This window comes from Giraffa tippelskirchi, chromosome 14, assembly GCF_054371585.1.
Source record: "Giraffa tippelskirchi isolate mGirTip1 chromosome 14, T2T-mGirTip1v1.2.pri, whole genome shotgun sequence".
NCBI classification, from domain to species: domain Eukaryota; kingdom Metazoa; phylum Chordata; class Mammalia; order Artiodactyla; family Giraffidae; genus Giraffa; species Giraffa tippelskirchi.
Window position 1 is genome coordinate 37,718,137 of NC_137288.1, and position 17,439 is coordinate 37,735,575.

A 17,439-nucleotide genomic window follows, 5' to 3' on the forward strand; every position below is an offset into this window, starting at 1 on the left:
TGAATGCCATTTCAGAACACACAGTGAAATCAATAATAATTCATTTATTCAGATATATAAATATAAATATATTTAATATATTTTGACATTTGATATAATGTCAAAAATAAGGAAGGCATATTGTTTTCTGTATAAAGAAATTAGTCTTTTCGGGTTGTTGTTGTTTTTGTTGGTTCATTTTTTGACCATTGAAAAATTGTAAACCAGGGTTAATGGGGGAATGATTATTTTAATATCTAGAAAAAAATCTTTTTTAAGTTTCAGGGGATAAATTTCTCTTTTGAAATAGTTTTTTATTGGGTCAAATGCTGAAAAGTTACTTTAGAAAATATTAATATGAAAAATAATTTCATTGTATGTTACAAAGTTTCATTATTTTCAGTTGATTGGGAAATTTAGTAGGAGGCCAGAGAGAATTGGCAAAACATAAAATTTTATTTTATTGTTTTATTGAAGTATAGTTGATTTACAGTGTTGTGTTACTTTCATTTGTAGTTATAGTTACATATTAGTTCAGTTCAGCTCAGTCGCGAAGTCATATCTGACTCTTTGCGACCCCATGGACTGCAGCATGCCAGGCTTCCATGTCCATCACCAACTCCCAAAGCTTACTCAAACTAATGTCCATCTAGTCGGTGATGCCATCCAACCATCTCATCCTCTGTCGACCCCTTCTCCTCCTGCCTTCAATCTTTCCCAGCGTCAGGGTCTTTTTCAGTGAGTCAGTTCTTCCCATCAGGTGGCCAAAGTATTTGAGCTTCAGCTTCAGCATCAGTCCTTCCAATTCAGGACTGATTTCCTTTAGGATTGACTGGTTTGACCTCCTTGCAGTCCAAGGGACTCTCAAGAGTCTTATCCAACACCATAGTTCAAAAGCATCAATTCTTCAGTACTCAGCTTTCTTTATGGTCCAACTCTCACATCCATACATGACTACTGGAAAAACCATAGCTTTGACTACATGGACCTTTGTTGGCAAAGTATTGTCTCTGCTTTTTAATATGCTATTTAGGTTGGTCATAGCTTTTCTTCAGAGAAATAAGCGCCTTTTAATTTCATGGCTGCAGTCACCATTTGCAGTGATTTTGGAGAACCCCCCCAAAAGTTTCTCACTGTTTCCATTGTTTCCCCATCTATTTGCCATGAAGTGATGGGGCCAGATGCCATGATCTTAGTTTTCTGAATGTTGAGTTTTTCTGAATGTAGAAATAACACCAGAAAGAATGAAGAGACGGAGCCAAAGCGAAACAACACCCAGTTGTGGATGTAACTGGTGATGAAAGTAAAGTCCAATGCTGTTAAGAGCAATATTGCAGAGGAATCTGAAATGTTTGGTCCATGAATCAAGGTAAATTAGAAGTGGTCAAACAGGAGATGGCAAGTGTGAACATCGATGTATTAGGAATCAGTGAACTAAAATGGACTGGAATGGGCAAATTTAACTCAGATGACCATTATATCTACTACTGTGGGCAAGAAAACCTTAGAAGAAATGGAGTAGCCCTCACAGTCAACAAAAGAGTCCAAAATTCAGTACTTGGGTGCAATCTCAAAAACGACAGAATGATCTCTGTTCATTTCCAAGGCAAAACCATTCAATATCACAGTAATGCAAGTCTGTGCCCCAGCCACTAATGCTGAAGAAGCTGAAGTTGAACAGTTCTATGAAGACCTACAAGACCGTCTAGAACTAACACCCAAAAAAGATGTCCTTTTCATTATAGGGGACTGGAGTGCAAAAGTAGAAGTCAAGAGATACCTGGAGTAACAGGGAGATTTGGCCTTGGAGTACAGAATGAAGCAGGGCAAAGGCTAACAGAGTTTTGCCACGAGAATGCACTGGTCATAGCAAACACCCTCTTCCAACAACACAAGAGAAGACTCTACACATGGACATCACCAGATGGTCAATACTGAAATCAGATTGATTATGTTATTTGCAGCCAAAGATGAAAAAGCTCTATACAGTCAGCAAAAACAAGACCGGGAGCAGACTGTGGCTCAGATCATGAACACCTTATTGCCAAATTCAGACTTAAATTGAAGAAAGTAGGGAAGACTACTAGACCATTCAGGTATGACCTAAATCAAATCTCTTACAATTATACAGTGGAAGTGAGAAATAGATTCAAGGGATTAGATCTGATAGACAGAGTGCCTGAAGAACTAAGGATGGAGTTTCGTGACATTGTACAGGAGGCAGTGATCAAGACCATCTGCAAGAAAAAGAAATGCAAAAAGGCAAATTGGTTGTCTGAGGAGGCCTTACAAGTAGCTAAGAAAAGAGAAGCCAAAGGTAAAGGAGAAAAGGAAAGGTATTCCCATTTGAGTGCAGAGTTCCAAGAATAGCAGGAGAGATAAGAAAGCCATCCTCAGTGATCAGTGCAAAGAAACAGAGGAAAACAATAGAATGGGAAAAACTAGAGATCTCTTCAAGAAAATAAGAGATACCAAGGGAACATTTCTTGCAAAGATGGACACAATAAAGGATAGAAATTATATGGACCTAACAGAAACAGAAGGTATTAAGAAGAGGCGGCAAGAATACACAGAAGAACTATACAGAAAAGATCTTCATGACCCAGATAACCACAATGGTATGATCGCTCACGTAGAGCCAGACATCCTGGAATGTGAAGTCAAGTGGGCCTTAGGAAGCATCACTACGAACAAAGCTAATGGAGGTGATGGAATTCCAGTTGAGCTGTTTCAAATCAGAAAAGATCATGCTGTGAAAGTGCTGTATTCAATATGCCAGCAAATTTGGAAAACTCAGCAGTGGCCACAGGACTGGAAAAGGTCAGTTTTCATTCCAATACCAAAGAACGTACGAAGTACTGCACAGTTGCATTCATCTCACTTCAGTTGCTCAGTCGTGTCTGACTCTTTGCGGCCCCCCGGAGTGCAGCACACCAGGCTTCCCTGTGCATCACCAACTCCGGGAGCTTACGCAAACTCATGTCCATTGAGTCGGTGATGCCATTCAACCATTTCATCCTCTGTCCTCCTCTTCTCCCACCTTCAATCTTTCCCACTATCAGGGTCTTTTCCAATGAGTCAGTTCTTGACACCCATCTCACACGCTAGCAAAGTAATGCTCAAAATTCTCAAAGCCAGGCTTCAACAGTACATGAACCGTGAACTTCCAGGTGTTCAAGCTGAATTTAGAAAAGGCAGACAGGAACCAGAGATCAAATTTACAACATTCGTTGAATCATTGAAAAAGCAAGAGAGTTCCAGAAAAAGTTACATATATTCAGTTACATTTATATTCTTTTTCAGGTTTTTTTCCATTATTGATTATTATGATATTTTGAATATAGTTCCCAGTGCTGTTTTTCTTTTTTATAATTGAGTAGTGTATATCTGTTAATTCTGGACTCTTTACCCCTCTCCCTCACCTTTCCCCTTTGATAAGCATAATTTTGTTTTCTCTGAGTCTCTTTCTGTTTTGGAAGTAAGTTCATTTGTATCATAGTTTTAGATTCCAATTGAAAGTGATACCATATGATATTTGTCTTTGTTTGACTTACTTCATTAGTATGATAATGTCTAGGTCCATCCATATGGCTACAAAAGGCATTATTTTTTATGGCTGAGTAATATTCCATTGCATACATATCCCACATTTTTATCCTTTCATCTGTCAGTGGACATTAGGGCTACTTCCATATCTTGGCAATTGTAAATAGTGCTACAGTGAACATTAGGGCGCATGCACCTTTTCAAATTAGAGTTTTTGTCTTTTCCTGATATTTGCCCAGGGATGGGATTGCGGGATCATATGGTAATTTTGTTTTTAGTTCTTTAAGGAACCTCTTGACTGTTCTCCATCTTGCCTGTAACTATTTACATTACCACCAACAGTTTAGGAGGGTTCCCTTTTCTCCACACCCTCTCCAGCATTTATTGTTTGTAGACTTTTTGATGATGGTTATTCTGATTGGTGTGAAGTGAGTAAAACTTCATTATCATTTTGATTTGTGTTTCTCTAATAATTAGTGATGTTGAGCATTCTTTCTTGTGCCTGTTGGCCATCTGTATGTCTTCTTTGGAGAAATGTCTATTTTGATCTGCCCATTTTTTAATTGGGTTGTTTTTTTGATATTGAACTATGTGAGCTGTTTGTCTATTTTGTAAATTAATCCCTTGTCAGTCACATTGTGAATATTTTCTCTCATTCCGTAAGTTGTCTTTTCATTTTATTTCTGGCTTCCTTTGCTGTGTAAAAGTTTTTAAGTTTGATTAGTTTCCATTTGTTTATTTTTGCTTTTATTTCCATTAGTCTAGGAAGCAGATCCAAAAAAATATGGCTGCAACTTATGTCAAAAAGTATTCTGCCAATGTTTTCTTTTCCTCTAGGAGTTTGAGAGCTACTGGTCTTACGATTAGGTCTCTGATCCATTTTGAGTTTATTTTTGTATGTGATGTTGAAGAATGTTTTAATTTTATTCCTTTACATGTAACTGGCCAGTTTTCCCAGAAACACTTGCTATAGAGACTGCGTTTTCTCTATTGTGTATTCTTGCCTCCTTTGTTGCAGATTAATTGACCATAAGTGTGTGGGTTTATTTCTAGGCTTTCTGTTCTGTTCCATTGATTTGTGTGTCTGTTTTTATACCCGTACAATACTAAAACATGTAAAATTTGAAAGGAGATATAAGCATTTAATCTCAAGTACTGTTTCAAGGGAGAGGGATAAATTTATTTTTTATTTTTGTTAGTTATATTGTAGTGATTAAGAACGTAAGCTTTGGGCGAATTCCCTGGCAGTCCAGTGGTTGGGACTTGATGCTTTCACGGGCAAAGGCCTGGGTTCCACCCCTGATTAGGGAACTAGGGTCCCACAAGCCATGGTGTGGTCAAGAAAAAAAAAGCATAAGCTTTGAAATCTGACCTAGGCTTGAATCCACACCTTTCTGCTTATTAAATCTGTGCGCTTAGACTATACTTTACATTTCCATTTTTAAAGATAGTTTTGTTTATCTTTTACGTCTGAGCTGGGTCTTCGTTACTGCATGAGCTTTTCTCTAGTTGCAGAGAGCTGGGGCTACTCTCTAGTTGTGTGTAGCCTTCTCATTGCGGTGGCTTCTGTTGTTGTGGAGCATGAGGTCCAGGCCAGGTGGACTTCAGTAGTTGCAGCACAAAGGTCCAGTTGTTGTGGCTCCCCAGGCCCTAGAGACCAGGCTCAGTAGCTGTGGCTCATGGATTTAGTTGCTCTGAGGCATGTGGGATCTTCCTGGATCAGGGATTGAACCCATGTCTCCTGCAATGGCAGGTGGATTCTTTACCACTGAGCCACCAGGGAAACCCCTATACTTAACATTCTGAACCTTCATTTTTCTTGTCTGTAAAGTAGGACCAATACCTGCCTCATAATGTTATTGTATTACATTGAAATAATATATATAAAACATTTAATTAGATGTGCTCAATATATTGTTGGCACTCAGTATATGTTTGTTTTATTATATTATTGTTGAAATACCATTAAGATAGAATGAGGTATTTGAAAATCTCTTTGCAAATAAATGGGAAACATTTTTATGGAATCCTGTATAGTTGTCAACTTGGCATGGAATGCCTTTTTTTATTATTGCTGATTCAAAAGTGGACTTTATCTCATCTTGGGATAAACTATCAACTTCTCCATTAGTGAAGTTATAACTAATGAAATTTTGTTGCAGAGAATGGAGTAAGCAGATGCTAATTCTAAGTTTCTTATGTAAAATTTATTTTCCAGGAGAATGCGTAGAAGGGCTGCGGGAAAATGACTACCTTCTGATTCACTCGTGCCGTCAGTGGACCACCATCACTGCCCATAGCTTGGAGGAGGGGCACTATGTCATTGGGCCAAAGATAGAGATTCCGGTACATTATGCAGGTAAAGCTCCTCTCAAGGGACAGGGCCAAGGAAGGGTACTTGAATATGCTAATTTTCTCCTCCACAGTGAGAAAATAGGAGTTGTCTATAAACTAGAGGATATAATGACTTGGACAAAGAACGAAACACTTTGGTTGTCAGATTCATTTTGTCATAGGAATTTCTAATTAATGCATGGAGTTAAGCACAAATTCTTTTTTTTTCCTTTAATGATCTTGTGCATTTTTTTAACTTTTTATTTTGTGCTGGAGTATAGCCAATTACCAATGTTGTGAAAGTCTCAGGTAGACTGCAAAGGGACTCCACCATACATGTACACGTGTGCGTTCTCCCCCAAACCCCCCTCCTATCCAGGCTGCCACATAACATTGAGCAGAGTTCCCTGTTAAGCACAAATTCTTCTTAGACATTCATAAAAATGTTACAAAGATCATCTTTGGAATGGCAGTCCATATGTGTAGGCAGCCTCTGAGCACAAGGATCTCTGAATTAACCTGAGCACGATTTGTGAATGACTTTGATTTCATGGTTTTGCAAGATACCATTGCACAAACAAGCATTATGGTCTGGTTTTGAAAGTATTCAATTGGAAAGTCAGATACCTGCACATGTCCCTCTGCAAAGGAGCATTTAGAACACAGGAAGCAGAGGTGACCTCACTGCTTTAGTTAAATTAGGATAGTAGCTACTTTCCTGCCTCACTTGGAATTCCATTCACTGTAACATGTCACTGTTGCATTTATTTAACTAATTTTTAACTAGTTTAGTTAACATGTTAGTTAACTAATTTTACTGTTATTTAACTAATTCCTTTCCATGTCATTTAACTAATCTTTATTAAGGGGTTTCTAAGTACCAGCACTGTTCTAGGAGTTTAGGATCCATCTAGTAACTTGAATCCATTTTCAATAGTGGCAGTTTACAGTTTTTAAAAAGCATGATATATATATGTATGTATATATCTATATCTATATCTATATATCCTATACTTCCTTCTGTTCCTTACAGTTCATTATGTGAAGGATCTTTTTCTTTTTCTCTACTGTCATTAAGTTTCAAAAGTCTGTAGCAGGACACCCTAGACTGCTGTCAAGTGTTTGAGGGAAATCTGCATTGCCCAGAGAGTTGTCTGTTTGGAAAAGGGGCTTCACTGGATTCCCACTGCCTAGAACAGCAGTAAATGGTATGTGTTCAGTAAATATTTGTGGGATGAATGAATGGTTTGGTCCCCCTTTTATTACTAGGAGTCTCCATTGCTGGATATGACCTAGGAGTCACTAAACTTCTCAAAATCCTTATTACAGAAAAATTTTAAGAAAAAATTTCTCTTGCCTGAAACCCTGTCCTAGAATTCTCTTTCCCGGCCGTAGGAGTAGCCTTCATAGAAAAAGGAGGAACATATAGCTACAGAAAGTGTTAAGGGTGAGATTGGGAGCCAGGCAAAGGGGCAGAGAATGAGAGAGAGACCACCTGCCTGGTCTCTTCTGCCACTGGTCGCACGACAGGTGAGTTCCATGCTAGTTTTAGCAGAACCAAAATTATGGTTCCTGTGCTTCATGGAAAACCAAGAAGGAAGATGTAAGGTTGTGGTTCAGATGAATAAATTTACCTGATCTGTTGTGTTCTTTTCGTAGATTGACTTTTAGTCTTTCCCCCAAACCCTTGTGAATAGCTCTGACATCGCTTGTCCCAAATGAATGTTGTCATTTGATCAGATATGCAGATTGCTTTAGAGACCCCGTATGCCACCAGTCTCTCTAACTTATTGCTCAAAGCTCTCATCCTCTGATTCTAGTCCACTTCTCCAAACTTACCTTTTCCTCTCTGAAGAGTGGGCCTTCCACTCTGGCTAGATTTGTCACCTTCCTGTGTCCTGGACATTCTGAATACTTTTTCATGTAACCATTCCCCGGCCAGAGTTGCCTTCCTCAGCCGTGCTTCCATCAGAGTCTGTCATTGCATCAGGAGGCTGTTGGCACCCCCGACTCCTGTCATTGCATCAGGAGGCTGTTGGCACCCCCGACTTGTCTCCATGTTGTCTCCTGATGTACTTACCTTGTATCACATGCATTTGGCACATGTCCTCAGGTTTCACTCTGTTACCTTTTCCTTGTACTTGTGCTTAGTCACTCAGTCACGTCTACTCTTTGTGACCCCGTGGACCGTAGCCCACTTGGCCTCTCTGTCCATGGGGTTCTCCAGGCAAGAATATGGTGTGGGTTGCCATTTCCTCCTCCAGGGGATCTTCTTGACCCAGGAATCGAACCCATGTCTCCTGTGTCTCCTGCTTTGCAAGCGGATTCTTTACCTACTGAGCCGTTGCATGTGCCCATATCTCCACTTGGCAGTTGGACTGTACACTCCTTAACAAGTGAGACCAATTCAAAAAGCCTTTGTGAGTCCATTGGATCTGTACACAAAAGATACAATTCTTTATAGCCGTAGATGTTCCATCCAGGGATCTCAAACTTGGCTACATATCTGGGAATCACCTGGGAAGCTTTAAAAAGGACTGATGCCCAGTTCCCACATCCAAGGTTCTAATTTAATTGGCTTTGAGTGTGGGCTGAGCATCAGGGTTTTAATAGCTCCTCTTGTTATTCGGCCAAGGTTGGAAATCCTTTGTTCTGGAGTGGGCATTCACTGTGTCAGATGATGAGATTTCCCCAAACACCTGCAAATACTTGCAAATGTTTTGTTGTTCTAAATATGTATTTTTTTTAACATTGAATTTCCACTGGAATAAAAGATGGTATGTCAACATCTTTTTATCTGCAAGGAAAGTGATAGTGCACTTAGTTGGGAACCCCAGGCAGTATATTGCAAATGATACTTTTTCATTTTTAAAGTAAAGTTGAGGTGCCCAGACTAAAAGGAAATATGAGCACGAAGATTGCACGACTTTACATGAAAAGAAAGAAAATATATTAAAGGAAGAAAAATTTGAAATGGAACTGTCTTAGTTCAAGTTGCTGTAACAAAATTCCATAAACTGGATGGATTGTAAACAAAAGAAGTTTATTTCTTGAGAAGTCCAAGATCAAAGTGCCAGTAGGTCTGATGTCTGGTGAGAGCCCACTTTCTGGTTCTCGGATGGTTATTTTCTTGCTGGGTCCTCATATGATTGGAAAAAAGAGAGAATGAGGGAGAACAATCAGCTTTCTCAAGTCTATTCTTACAAGGGCACTAATCTCATTCATGAAGGCTCCACCCTCAGAACTAATCACCCTCCAAAGACCCCACCTCTAAATTCCATCACATTGGGGATTTAGCCTTCAGCATCTGACTTTGGGAGGATGTAAACATTCAGTCCATAGCAAGGAACCAGTGTTTTATGAGACTTGATAAAATCATTTCAAAGAACATCCTAGGGTATATTTTATTTCAGAGGATTTATGACCAAGTCCAGCCTTTGGAAGAAAGAGAGCATAAAGTAAATAGTGGAGGCTAAAAATACCATTTATGTCTCTGGGTTAGTAGTGCTCTAATTTTAGTTAGTAGAAGAAACACTTATTCATGCATATTTCACTAATTTGTTATAACTTCATTTACGTTGAGAGTCATCACTCATTCTTTGAGAAAAATTAATGAATAATTAATAATTAAATACTTTTGATGTAAGAATAAAATCTGCCAGCTTTGTAATCAGCCTAGTTGGATTCCTGGTTCTGCACTTACTGTGTGTATTTGGGCAGGTTACTCGACCTCTCTGGATCTTAATTTCCTCATCTATAAAGTGGAGACAGTGAGTGCCTTTCTCTTCGGGTAGTTGTGAAGATTAAAAGAGGTGATGCTAGTGAAGCACCTTTCTGAGTGCTTGTTTGTATAGTCACTCAGTCGAGTCTGACTCTTTGCAACCCCATAGACTGTAACCCTCCAGGCTCCTCTGTCCATAGGATTCTCCCAGGCAAGAATACTGGAGTGGGTTGCCATTTCCTTCTTCAGGGGGTCTTCCCAACTCAGGAATCAAACCCCAGTCTCTTGCATTGCAGGCAGATTCTTCACCACTGAGCAACGTGGGAAATGTTTACTGTTAATACTTACCAAGTGCTCCATGGTGTTAATGGTGGTGATTATGGTAATGGTAGCAGCACAGTGTTTCTGAAGGTTTAACTCTTTGTTTTGAAGTACAGGTTTCAAGTTGAATTACTTTTCTGCTCATTAAAGCAGACTGAACACTGACACCCCTCAGAGTTGTTTTGGCTACTGTTTTGTTGTTGTTTTAAACTTTTTATTTTGAGGCTGCAATAGTGTGATATATTCCTTTATATTATTTACCCATTTTTGACCATCATTTTGCCATGTTTGTTGTATTCTTTTCCTCCATCTCTTTCTCTACATGCACACACACACACGCACACACACACCCCATATTATTTATTTATTTATCCCAAATCTTTGGAGCAGACCACACACATCCCCCTGTACTTCATTATGTGGTTCCTAAAAACAAGGATATCCTCTTATGTAACCACAGTACTGTCAGCAAATTCAGGACATTTAATACTTTGATTTAATCTGCAGGGCATGTTCCGGTTTTGTCATTTGTCCCAATAATATCTTTTTTCCCTCCAGGACAGCATCTAGTCTGAGACCACTTACTGGTTTTTCCTATCATGTCCCTTTAGTCTCCTTTAATCTGGGATCATTCCTCAGCCTTTCTCGTGTTTCTTGACATTCTAGAAGCATGTAGGCAAGTTGTGTTTTAGAATAACCCTCACTTTGGGTTCCACAGGCTCTTCATGATTAGATTGAGATTATGCACTTTGGGCTGGTTGTGTCCTCCTCGGTGAAATCATAGCTGGAGACACGGGTGTCCCTCTGTCCCTTACTGATGACCTTGATTTTGATCACTTGGTTAAGATGTCTGATTTCTCTGCTGTCTAATTAGCATGTGCTTTGTGTTACTGGGAAATTTGAAAGAAGATTCTTTGGGATTCTGTGGGTATCCTGTTCCTTCTCTCACTCCCTACCCCCTTTTGTCAAGCTGCTATTGATGATACCTGTCTGATTCAATTTTTACTCTGAAGGTGGTAAAATAGTGCATTTCTAACTTAACTCCATCATTCCTTCTTCCATGTGTTGTCATTCTACTGTAAGGAAGGGCTGTTCTCTTCTCCCACTGTGCCCTTACTTGCCTGTTATTATCAGCATGGAGTTATGGATTCTTACCTCAGGCAGGGGGTCAAAATACCTTCCTGTCCTTGTTTATTTTGATGCTCGACTTGTCCATATTTTGCCATTTGGGTACAAGCTGGCCTATCCATCTTTATGACTTGCCCCCTTTGTCCTTATTTTCTGGTATAGGTGGCAGCTGATTTTTTTCCTTCTCAGTGTTCCATTTCCGTCAGGGCCACTGCGCTGTCCTGATCCAGGCAACACCCCTTACTTTGTGGTCTCTGTAAATGGTGTCCCTTGGAGTTGAGCAGTACACAGCCTAGGCAGCCGTACCCAGCTCTATTCACATATATTCCAAAAAATAGCAAAACTCCGCATTTTTAGAAAAATCACAATCCCTAGTGCCTTTCCCATATTTTTAATCAGAGATTTTCATGAAATTCTTCATGTGAAAAGAAATACTTTCATAAAATTTTCAGAGAAGAGAAATACGACTTGAAGTTCTTATGAGAATTACACTCTCACGTGGTGGTGATAAGAATCACCTTACTCTGAATTCTGAAATTATTAGATGTGCTTTGAGAAAAATAAAGATGTCCCTCATTCTGACAAAGTAAGTTTTTTATTTGGAATAAAAGGAATTTTCTTGCTTTAACAAACAGTTGATTCTGAGAGAGAGAATGTGTTTAGTCAGCATCATGTATTTTGCTAACAGCAGAGAAACCACTCAAGAAAAATTGGCATAGTGTTTAGAAAAGTGATTGCCACTTTCACACACATTTTAGTCAAAAGGCATCACAGATCAATTTTATCCAAGCTCTAACTTCTTGTTGCTACCGAAAGGGCAAAGATTTCCTAAGGAATGTACAACAGGGAATTTGGAGTTTTTCTGCATACTCGGACCATCTAAACCCCTGCCTAGCCCACTCCACTGCTAACTCACCCTGAACATCTCCTACCTCCCCAGTTTATCTTGACTTGTTAAACAACAACAACAAAACAAAAAAATCTCTTTTTAAAAATTAGAAAAAGGAACCTAGTGCAACTTAATTATAGCCAATAGTTTGTAAAGATGAATGATCCCCATTTAACAGTTCAGATTTCTCTTCGTCAAATTCCTTTTGTCTCTACAGTTCAGAGCAATCAGTCAAGCTCACTCACATTGCTTACACTAAAGCAAGTATCTCGGGTTTAGGCTGAACCTTCCTAGGGCGTTAACCCTGATTTGGTATTCACAATTTGACATTTTGTCCGTTAAAACTAATGTAAACTTCAGACTCCACAAAAAGCTGGATATGCTGTTGCCTCTGGAATTTGCCCTTTTAAGCTCCAAGTTTCCAACTTATAAAATGGAGATTTTCCTTAGAAAATATGGTGAAGATTCTCTGAGCTCTAATTTGCGTTATTGACTCAACAGCTTCCCTACCTCAAGATGAGTACTAAATTATGCTACCTCTTCGTTCTCACCTCTCTCCTGAAAACTAACCAGGAAGAGCTGTCCAGGGACAGAGCTCTGAGAAGTCAGATGAGTCAGAATGTGAGGCGTTTGTGTGCCCATGGTCCACCACTTGGGAAAGTAGTGGGATTCTGACTGGGTTTATGAAAATTCACATCATTTGATGCATGCTTGGTGTCTTCTTCAGCAAACAGACTGCCACTTGAACATAAGCATCTGAGATAAACCCCAGCCACGTTTGGCTTCTATTTTTAAATTCTCAGCCTCCTGCAAATCCAGTGACTCTTTAACAAGCTAAAATGATCTCAGTACTTCCCTCCTCCAGTCAATCCTAAAGGAAATCAACCCTGAATATTTGATGCTGAAGCTGAAACTCCAGTACTTGGCCATCTGATACAAAGCACCAACTCACTGGAAAAGACCCTGATCCTGGAAAGATTGAAGGCAGGAGGAGAAGGGGGTGACAGAGGATGAGATGGTTAGATGGCATCACCGACTCCATGAACATGAATTTGAGCAAACTCCAGGAGATAGTGAAGGAGCAGGGAGCCTAGCATGCTGCGGGTCAGGGGGTCACAAAGAGTCCGACACAGCTTAGCGACTGAACATCAACAGCTTCCCTCCTAGCTACAATATGTACAGAAATAAGTAACAGTGGAACCCAAGGTTAGTTAAAATTGCTTATGAAATCTGCAAGGCCCTTGGCAAGTACCTCCATTTATATCAGCAGTACCTGTTTTTAGAAATGTAGGATGTGCAGTGTCTGTCTCTCAGGCAAAATTATAGTAATGTGGTATCTAACATAACCTTGAATTGTAATCAATGAACAAAAGAAAATGTTGAAACAAGCTAATTTTATTCTCCTGGGTTGTGAGTTTAATTAGTGTGAATCATCCATTTATAAAAGTAACTACTTGTGTAGAGCAGTATGTATACTTTCTCTGTTATACGGTATAAAGCTTATATGATAAAATGGAAATTAACCAGTCTGTCTTTTAAAAAATCCTCAGTATAAGTATCGGGCTTCCCAGGTGCATCAGTGGTAAAGAATCCGCCTGCCAGTGCAGGAGACTTGGGTTCGATCCCTGAGTCAGGAAGATTCCTTGGAGAAGGAAATGGCAATCTTGCTTGGAAAGTCCCATGGATAGATGAGCCTGGTGGGCTATATATACTCCAAGGGTTTGCCAAAAAAAGAGTCAAAGATGACTTAATGACTAAATAACAACAACAGTAGACATATAGTTCAGCAAGCAATATTATCCCAACCAGTTTTGCCAGTATCAGTAGTAAATATTAGCTAAGAAATAACCCTTTTTCATAATCTTTAGGTCACAATTAGCAATAACTTAATTTTAATTAGTGTTTGCTATTCTCTTGTTGCTTCCCTGGTGGCTCAGACGGTAAAGAATCTGCCTGCAATGGGAAAGACCTGGGTTTGATCCCTGGGTTGGGAAGATCCCTTGGAGGAGGGCATGACAACCCACTCCAGTATTCTTGCCTGAGAATCCCCATAGACAGAGGAGCCTGGCGGGCTTCAGACCGTGGGGTCGGAAAGAGTTGAACACGACTGAGCAACTAAGCACATGTTCTCTTGTTGGGCTTCCCTGGTGGCTCAGCGGTAAAGAATCTGCCTACAGTGCAGGAGACACAGGAGATGGCGGGTTCAGTCCCTGGGTTGGGAAGATCCCCTGGAGGAGGGCAATGGCAACCCACTCCAATATTCTTACACTGAAAATTCCGTGGACAGAGGAGCCTGGTGAGTTGTGGCCTGTGAGGTCGCAAAGAGTCAGACACAAGTAAAGCAACTAAGCACACACACACATTACATTCTCTTGCTAATCCAGCATTTTGCTTGTATGTCTTCGTGTAGCTTTCACAACAAACCCTTGAGGCAGGTTCTATTATCTGTATTTGTGCACCAATGAGAACTGAGGATTAAAGACATTAAGGATCTTGTAATATTACCCAGCTAATGGGTGTGATTGGAACCCAGGACTTGGCAGCTCCACAACCTGTTTCCCCCACCGCAGTTCCTCTTGAATGTGCTAGAAGGCACTTCCACACAGAAGTCATCCCGACCATCACAGAGAAGAGAGATCTGTTAGAATTCACTGGTAAATTTAGTAAAGCTTCTGCTTTTCTCTCCTTTCATCCAGCTCCCCACGTGTATTCTGACTCTAGAGGAAAACTAAGGAAACATGTATTTATCTTGACCTTTTCTAGATTTATAAGTCATCTGCATACAGGTGACGTTCTCATCTCTCAAGTAAATTACAGGAAGCGGCAAAGACAGAAGAGCTGCATGGAGAGCCCCAGGCTGGGGAGGGGATGGAGGGAACCTGGGGGGCTTCCTCCCCAAGTCTGGAGGCCCGGGGAGAGGGTCTTTTAAGTGTAACTGAGGACATTGGTGATCTTCTAATGGACACTCTCAGTGAATAAATGGGAGGAAAATCAGACTTCACGAGGGGGTTAAAAATGAGTGAGAGGTGAGGCAGCCAGCGTGGATCGCTATGTTGGTCACTGTGAGTTAAAGAAAAGCTAAGGGAGAGGACATCGGAGTGAACGGCTTCTAATATTCTTTTTTTTTTTTTTTTTTTAACAATAACAGAGTTGGAGGCATCTTTCTTGGTTGGAGGATTACTCAAGAGAGGATAAAGGGGGAAACTAATATAATAGCCCAGTGTCTAGGAAGTTGTCTCTGCCGTTGCTTCCACTTCTTCATGGTGTAGTTGGTATAGCTACTGTAGCATAGTGTTTGTGGTCAGAGGTCAGATGAATTGTTTCTTTCACACCTGGGTGTTCGCCGAGATGTTTTAACTCAAAGATAAAGAACTTATGTAAGCATCAACCTTTGATAGAAGAATGACTTGAGGATTGTTGTCAGCCTTTGGTATAGTTTTCTAGTTTTACTTCTAAATGCTTAAGAATAATAACCCAAGTCAACTAGAATGTGAATGGTATTCATCCTGAGATGATATTAGGGAATTATCTTGATTTTGAGTTAGGTGTGATTCTAGTGTTATAGTTTTGAAGGAGAACATCCTTATTTGTTAGAGACACACTGAATTATTTAGGGGAGGAGAATATGATTTTCATTTATAAAATACTTCAAAATCAAACTTCAACATAGACGAATATTGGGCAGGCTGTTAAAGTTGTTCAGTCTAGATAAAGGGTTAGCTGGTATTCATTTTTCGTATGTTTCAAAATTTTTTGTAATAAAAAGGGGAAGAGGACTCCCTGACAACAACCAGCAGCAAAGTTAATTTCTGTGTCTAGCCCGTCAGTGGTATTCTTAACAAGACCACTCCTGCCTCAGTCCTGGAACCCTACTCACAGTCCTCAATAATTTCTGTAGGGGTGAACGTTCACCTTTCCCTGGGTTGTTCTGTTCCAGGGTCAAGTGTAGAAACAGCCCAGTGCGAGGTGAACGAGAGAGAAATGATTCTCTTTTCATCACGTGGTGGAACCATCCCCAGCTTCCTTTGGGGGCTTGATTGCTCCCAGTCCGTCGGCTCCCAGGGGTTGACCCAGTTGGTGGTGGTAATTTAAGTGTAGAGGAGAGGGTGTGTGTGTGTGTGTGAATTTGAGAAGAAAGGAAATTCTTCATTAGTTTCTCCTTAAAATCAGAGCTCTATGGGAGAAATGGAAAGGGGGCATATGCGTAAATACAGGGCAGAGTGAGTCAGTGCCACAATAGGTGGCTTTCTTCATCTATAAACATCGGTAAAAAACTTTCATAAAATATTTGAGAATCCCTCGATTACTGTTTTCACTTTTCAGCCTGTTTACTCTCAGAATCCTTGAAAATCACATACTGAATCTACACACAGAAAATCTAGGCTCTGAAATGTAAAACAAACAGGGTATGCAAACAGGGATGGTATTTAGAGTTCAAAACTCCAGGTTGCTGTTTTCTCTCTCCACCCCCAACCCCCCAGCTTATATGTCAGTCCCGAATGGAAAGTTAGTACTTGAAAGGGGATCACTCCAGCTCGAGTCTGCTTTAACCTATGAGATGATGTGATTAACATAAGGTGGAAAGTTTGAACAAGCTGCCTGTAACCACGCTGTTAATGGGGTGTTTATAACATGGGTGGGGATGGGTTCGTCTCACTTCGTAATTTGATTTCCATGTTGGATTTGTACCTCCGAGAGGTGGTGTGACCTTTTCAAAGGTTCCCTTTCAGCTTTGAAGAATTGCTTTGAGTTTTTTTTTTCTTTGCGGAAAACAGGCTTCATATGTTCCAAAACTGATGCAGTGCTGGTAAAGCTTCATGAAGTCACTTTGCTCCATTTCTTAGATTTGGAGTCACTTACCTTTATGACTCACCCTCCAGGGCAGTCGTGTGCTGGCCTTCTGTTAAACCTCTTACCCAGCTGGGGAGTTGTCAGGCATGCTGTCCACAGAAAAACGACAGACCACGTGTACCGTGTGAACTTTCCTGACATTTAGGGCAAGAAGGAGATGATTCAGACACTCACATGTGCTTTTTTTTCTGGAAGGTGTACCTCACCAGGGCCTCCAACCTGTTAGGACTGGTTTACAGAACATCATGGGGTTTGTCCCCAAGAGTGAGTCAAGCCAATGAGTGAGCGTGAGACAAACAAGGAACACAGAGCTTTTGTCTTCTACACATGAAAAATTGTTGTAGGAAAATGAGATGCCATGGGCACATCAGTGTTTGAAATATTCCATGTCTCCCCTCATGTCTTTTGCATCCTGTGAGCTTAATACTCAGTGGCTGTTGCATCTTTCTTTACAGTCCTTCACACCATTTTCATCACCTTGGCGTTCTTTATTTTTCTTTTTAAATTTTATTTTGTCTGCGCTGCACACGTTGTTGCAGTGTGCAGGCTCAGTGAGGGGGAAGGAGTGTTTAGAAAGTAAGGTTAAAAAGTCAGCTTGGAACAGATTTGAAGAGATTTGAGTTCTAGGATGAAGAATGGGAACAGTAGTCTTTGTGCCTTGGGGGCATCA

General features: G+C 40.2%; 1 protein-coding gene across 2 annotated transcripts in view; it reads left to right on the forward strand.

Moving 5' to 3' along the window:
* The window catches only part of GAREM1 (GRB2 associated regulator of MAPK1 subtype 1), a 227,964-nt gene that overhangs the window by 73,820 nt on the left and 136,705 nt on the right, over nucleotides 1-17,439 (forward strand). For both annotated transcript variants that reach the window (XM_081562585.1, XM_081562586.1), the window contains exon 2: nucleotides 5,744-5,884. In XM_081562585.1, coding sequence (XP_081418711.1) covers nucleotides 5,744-5,884 — 141 coding nt within the window. The remainder of the gene's footprint in view (nucleotides 1-5,743; nucleotides 5,885-17,439) is intronic.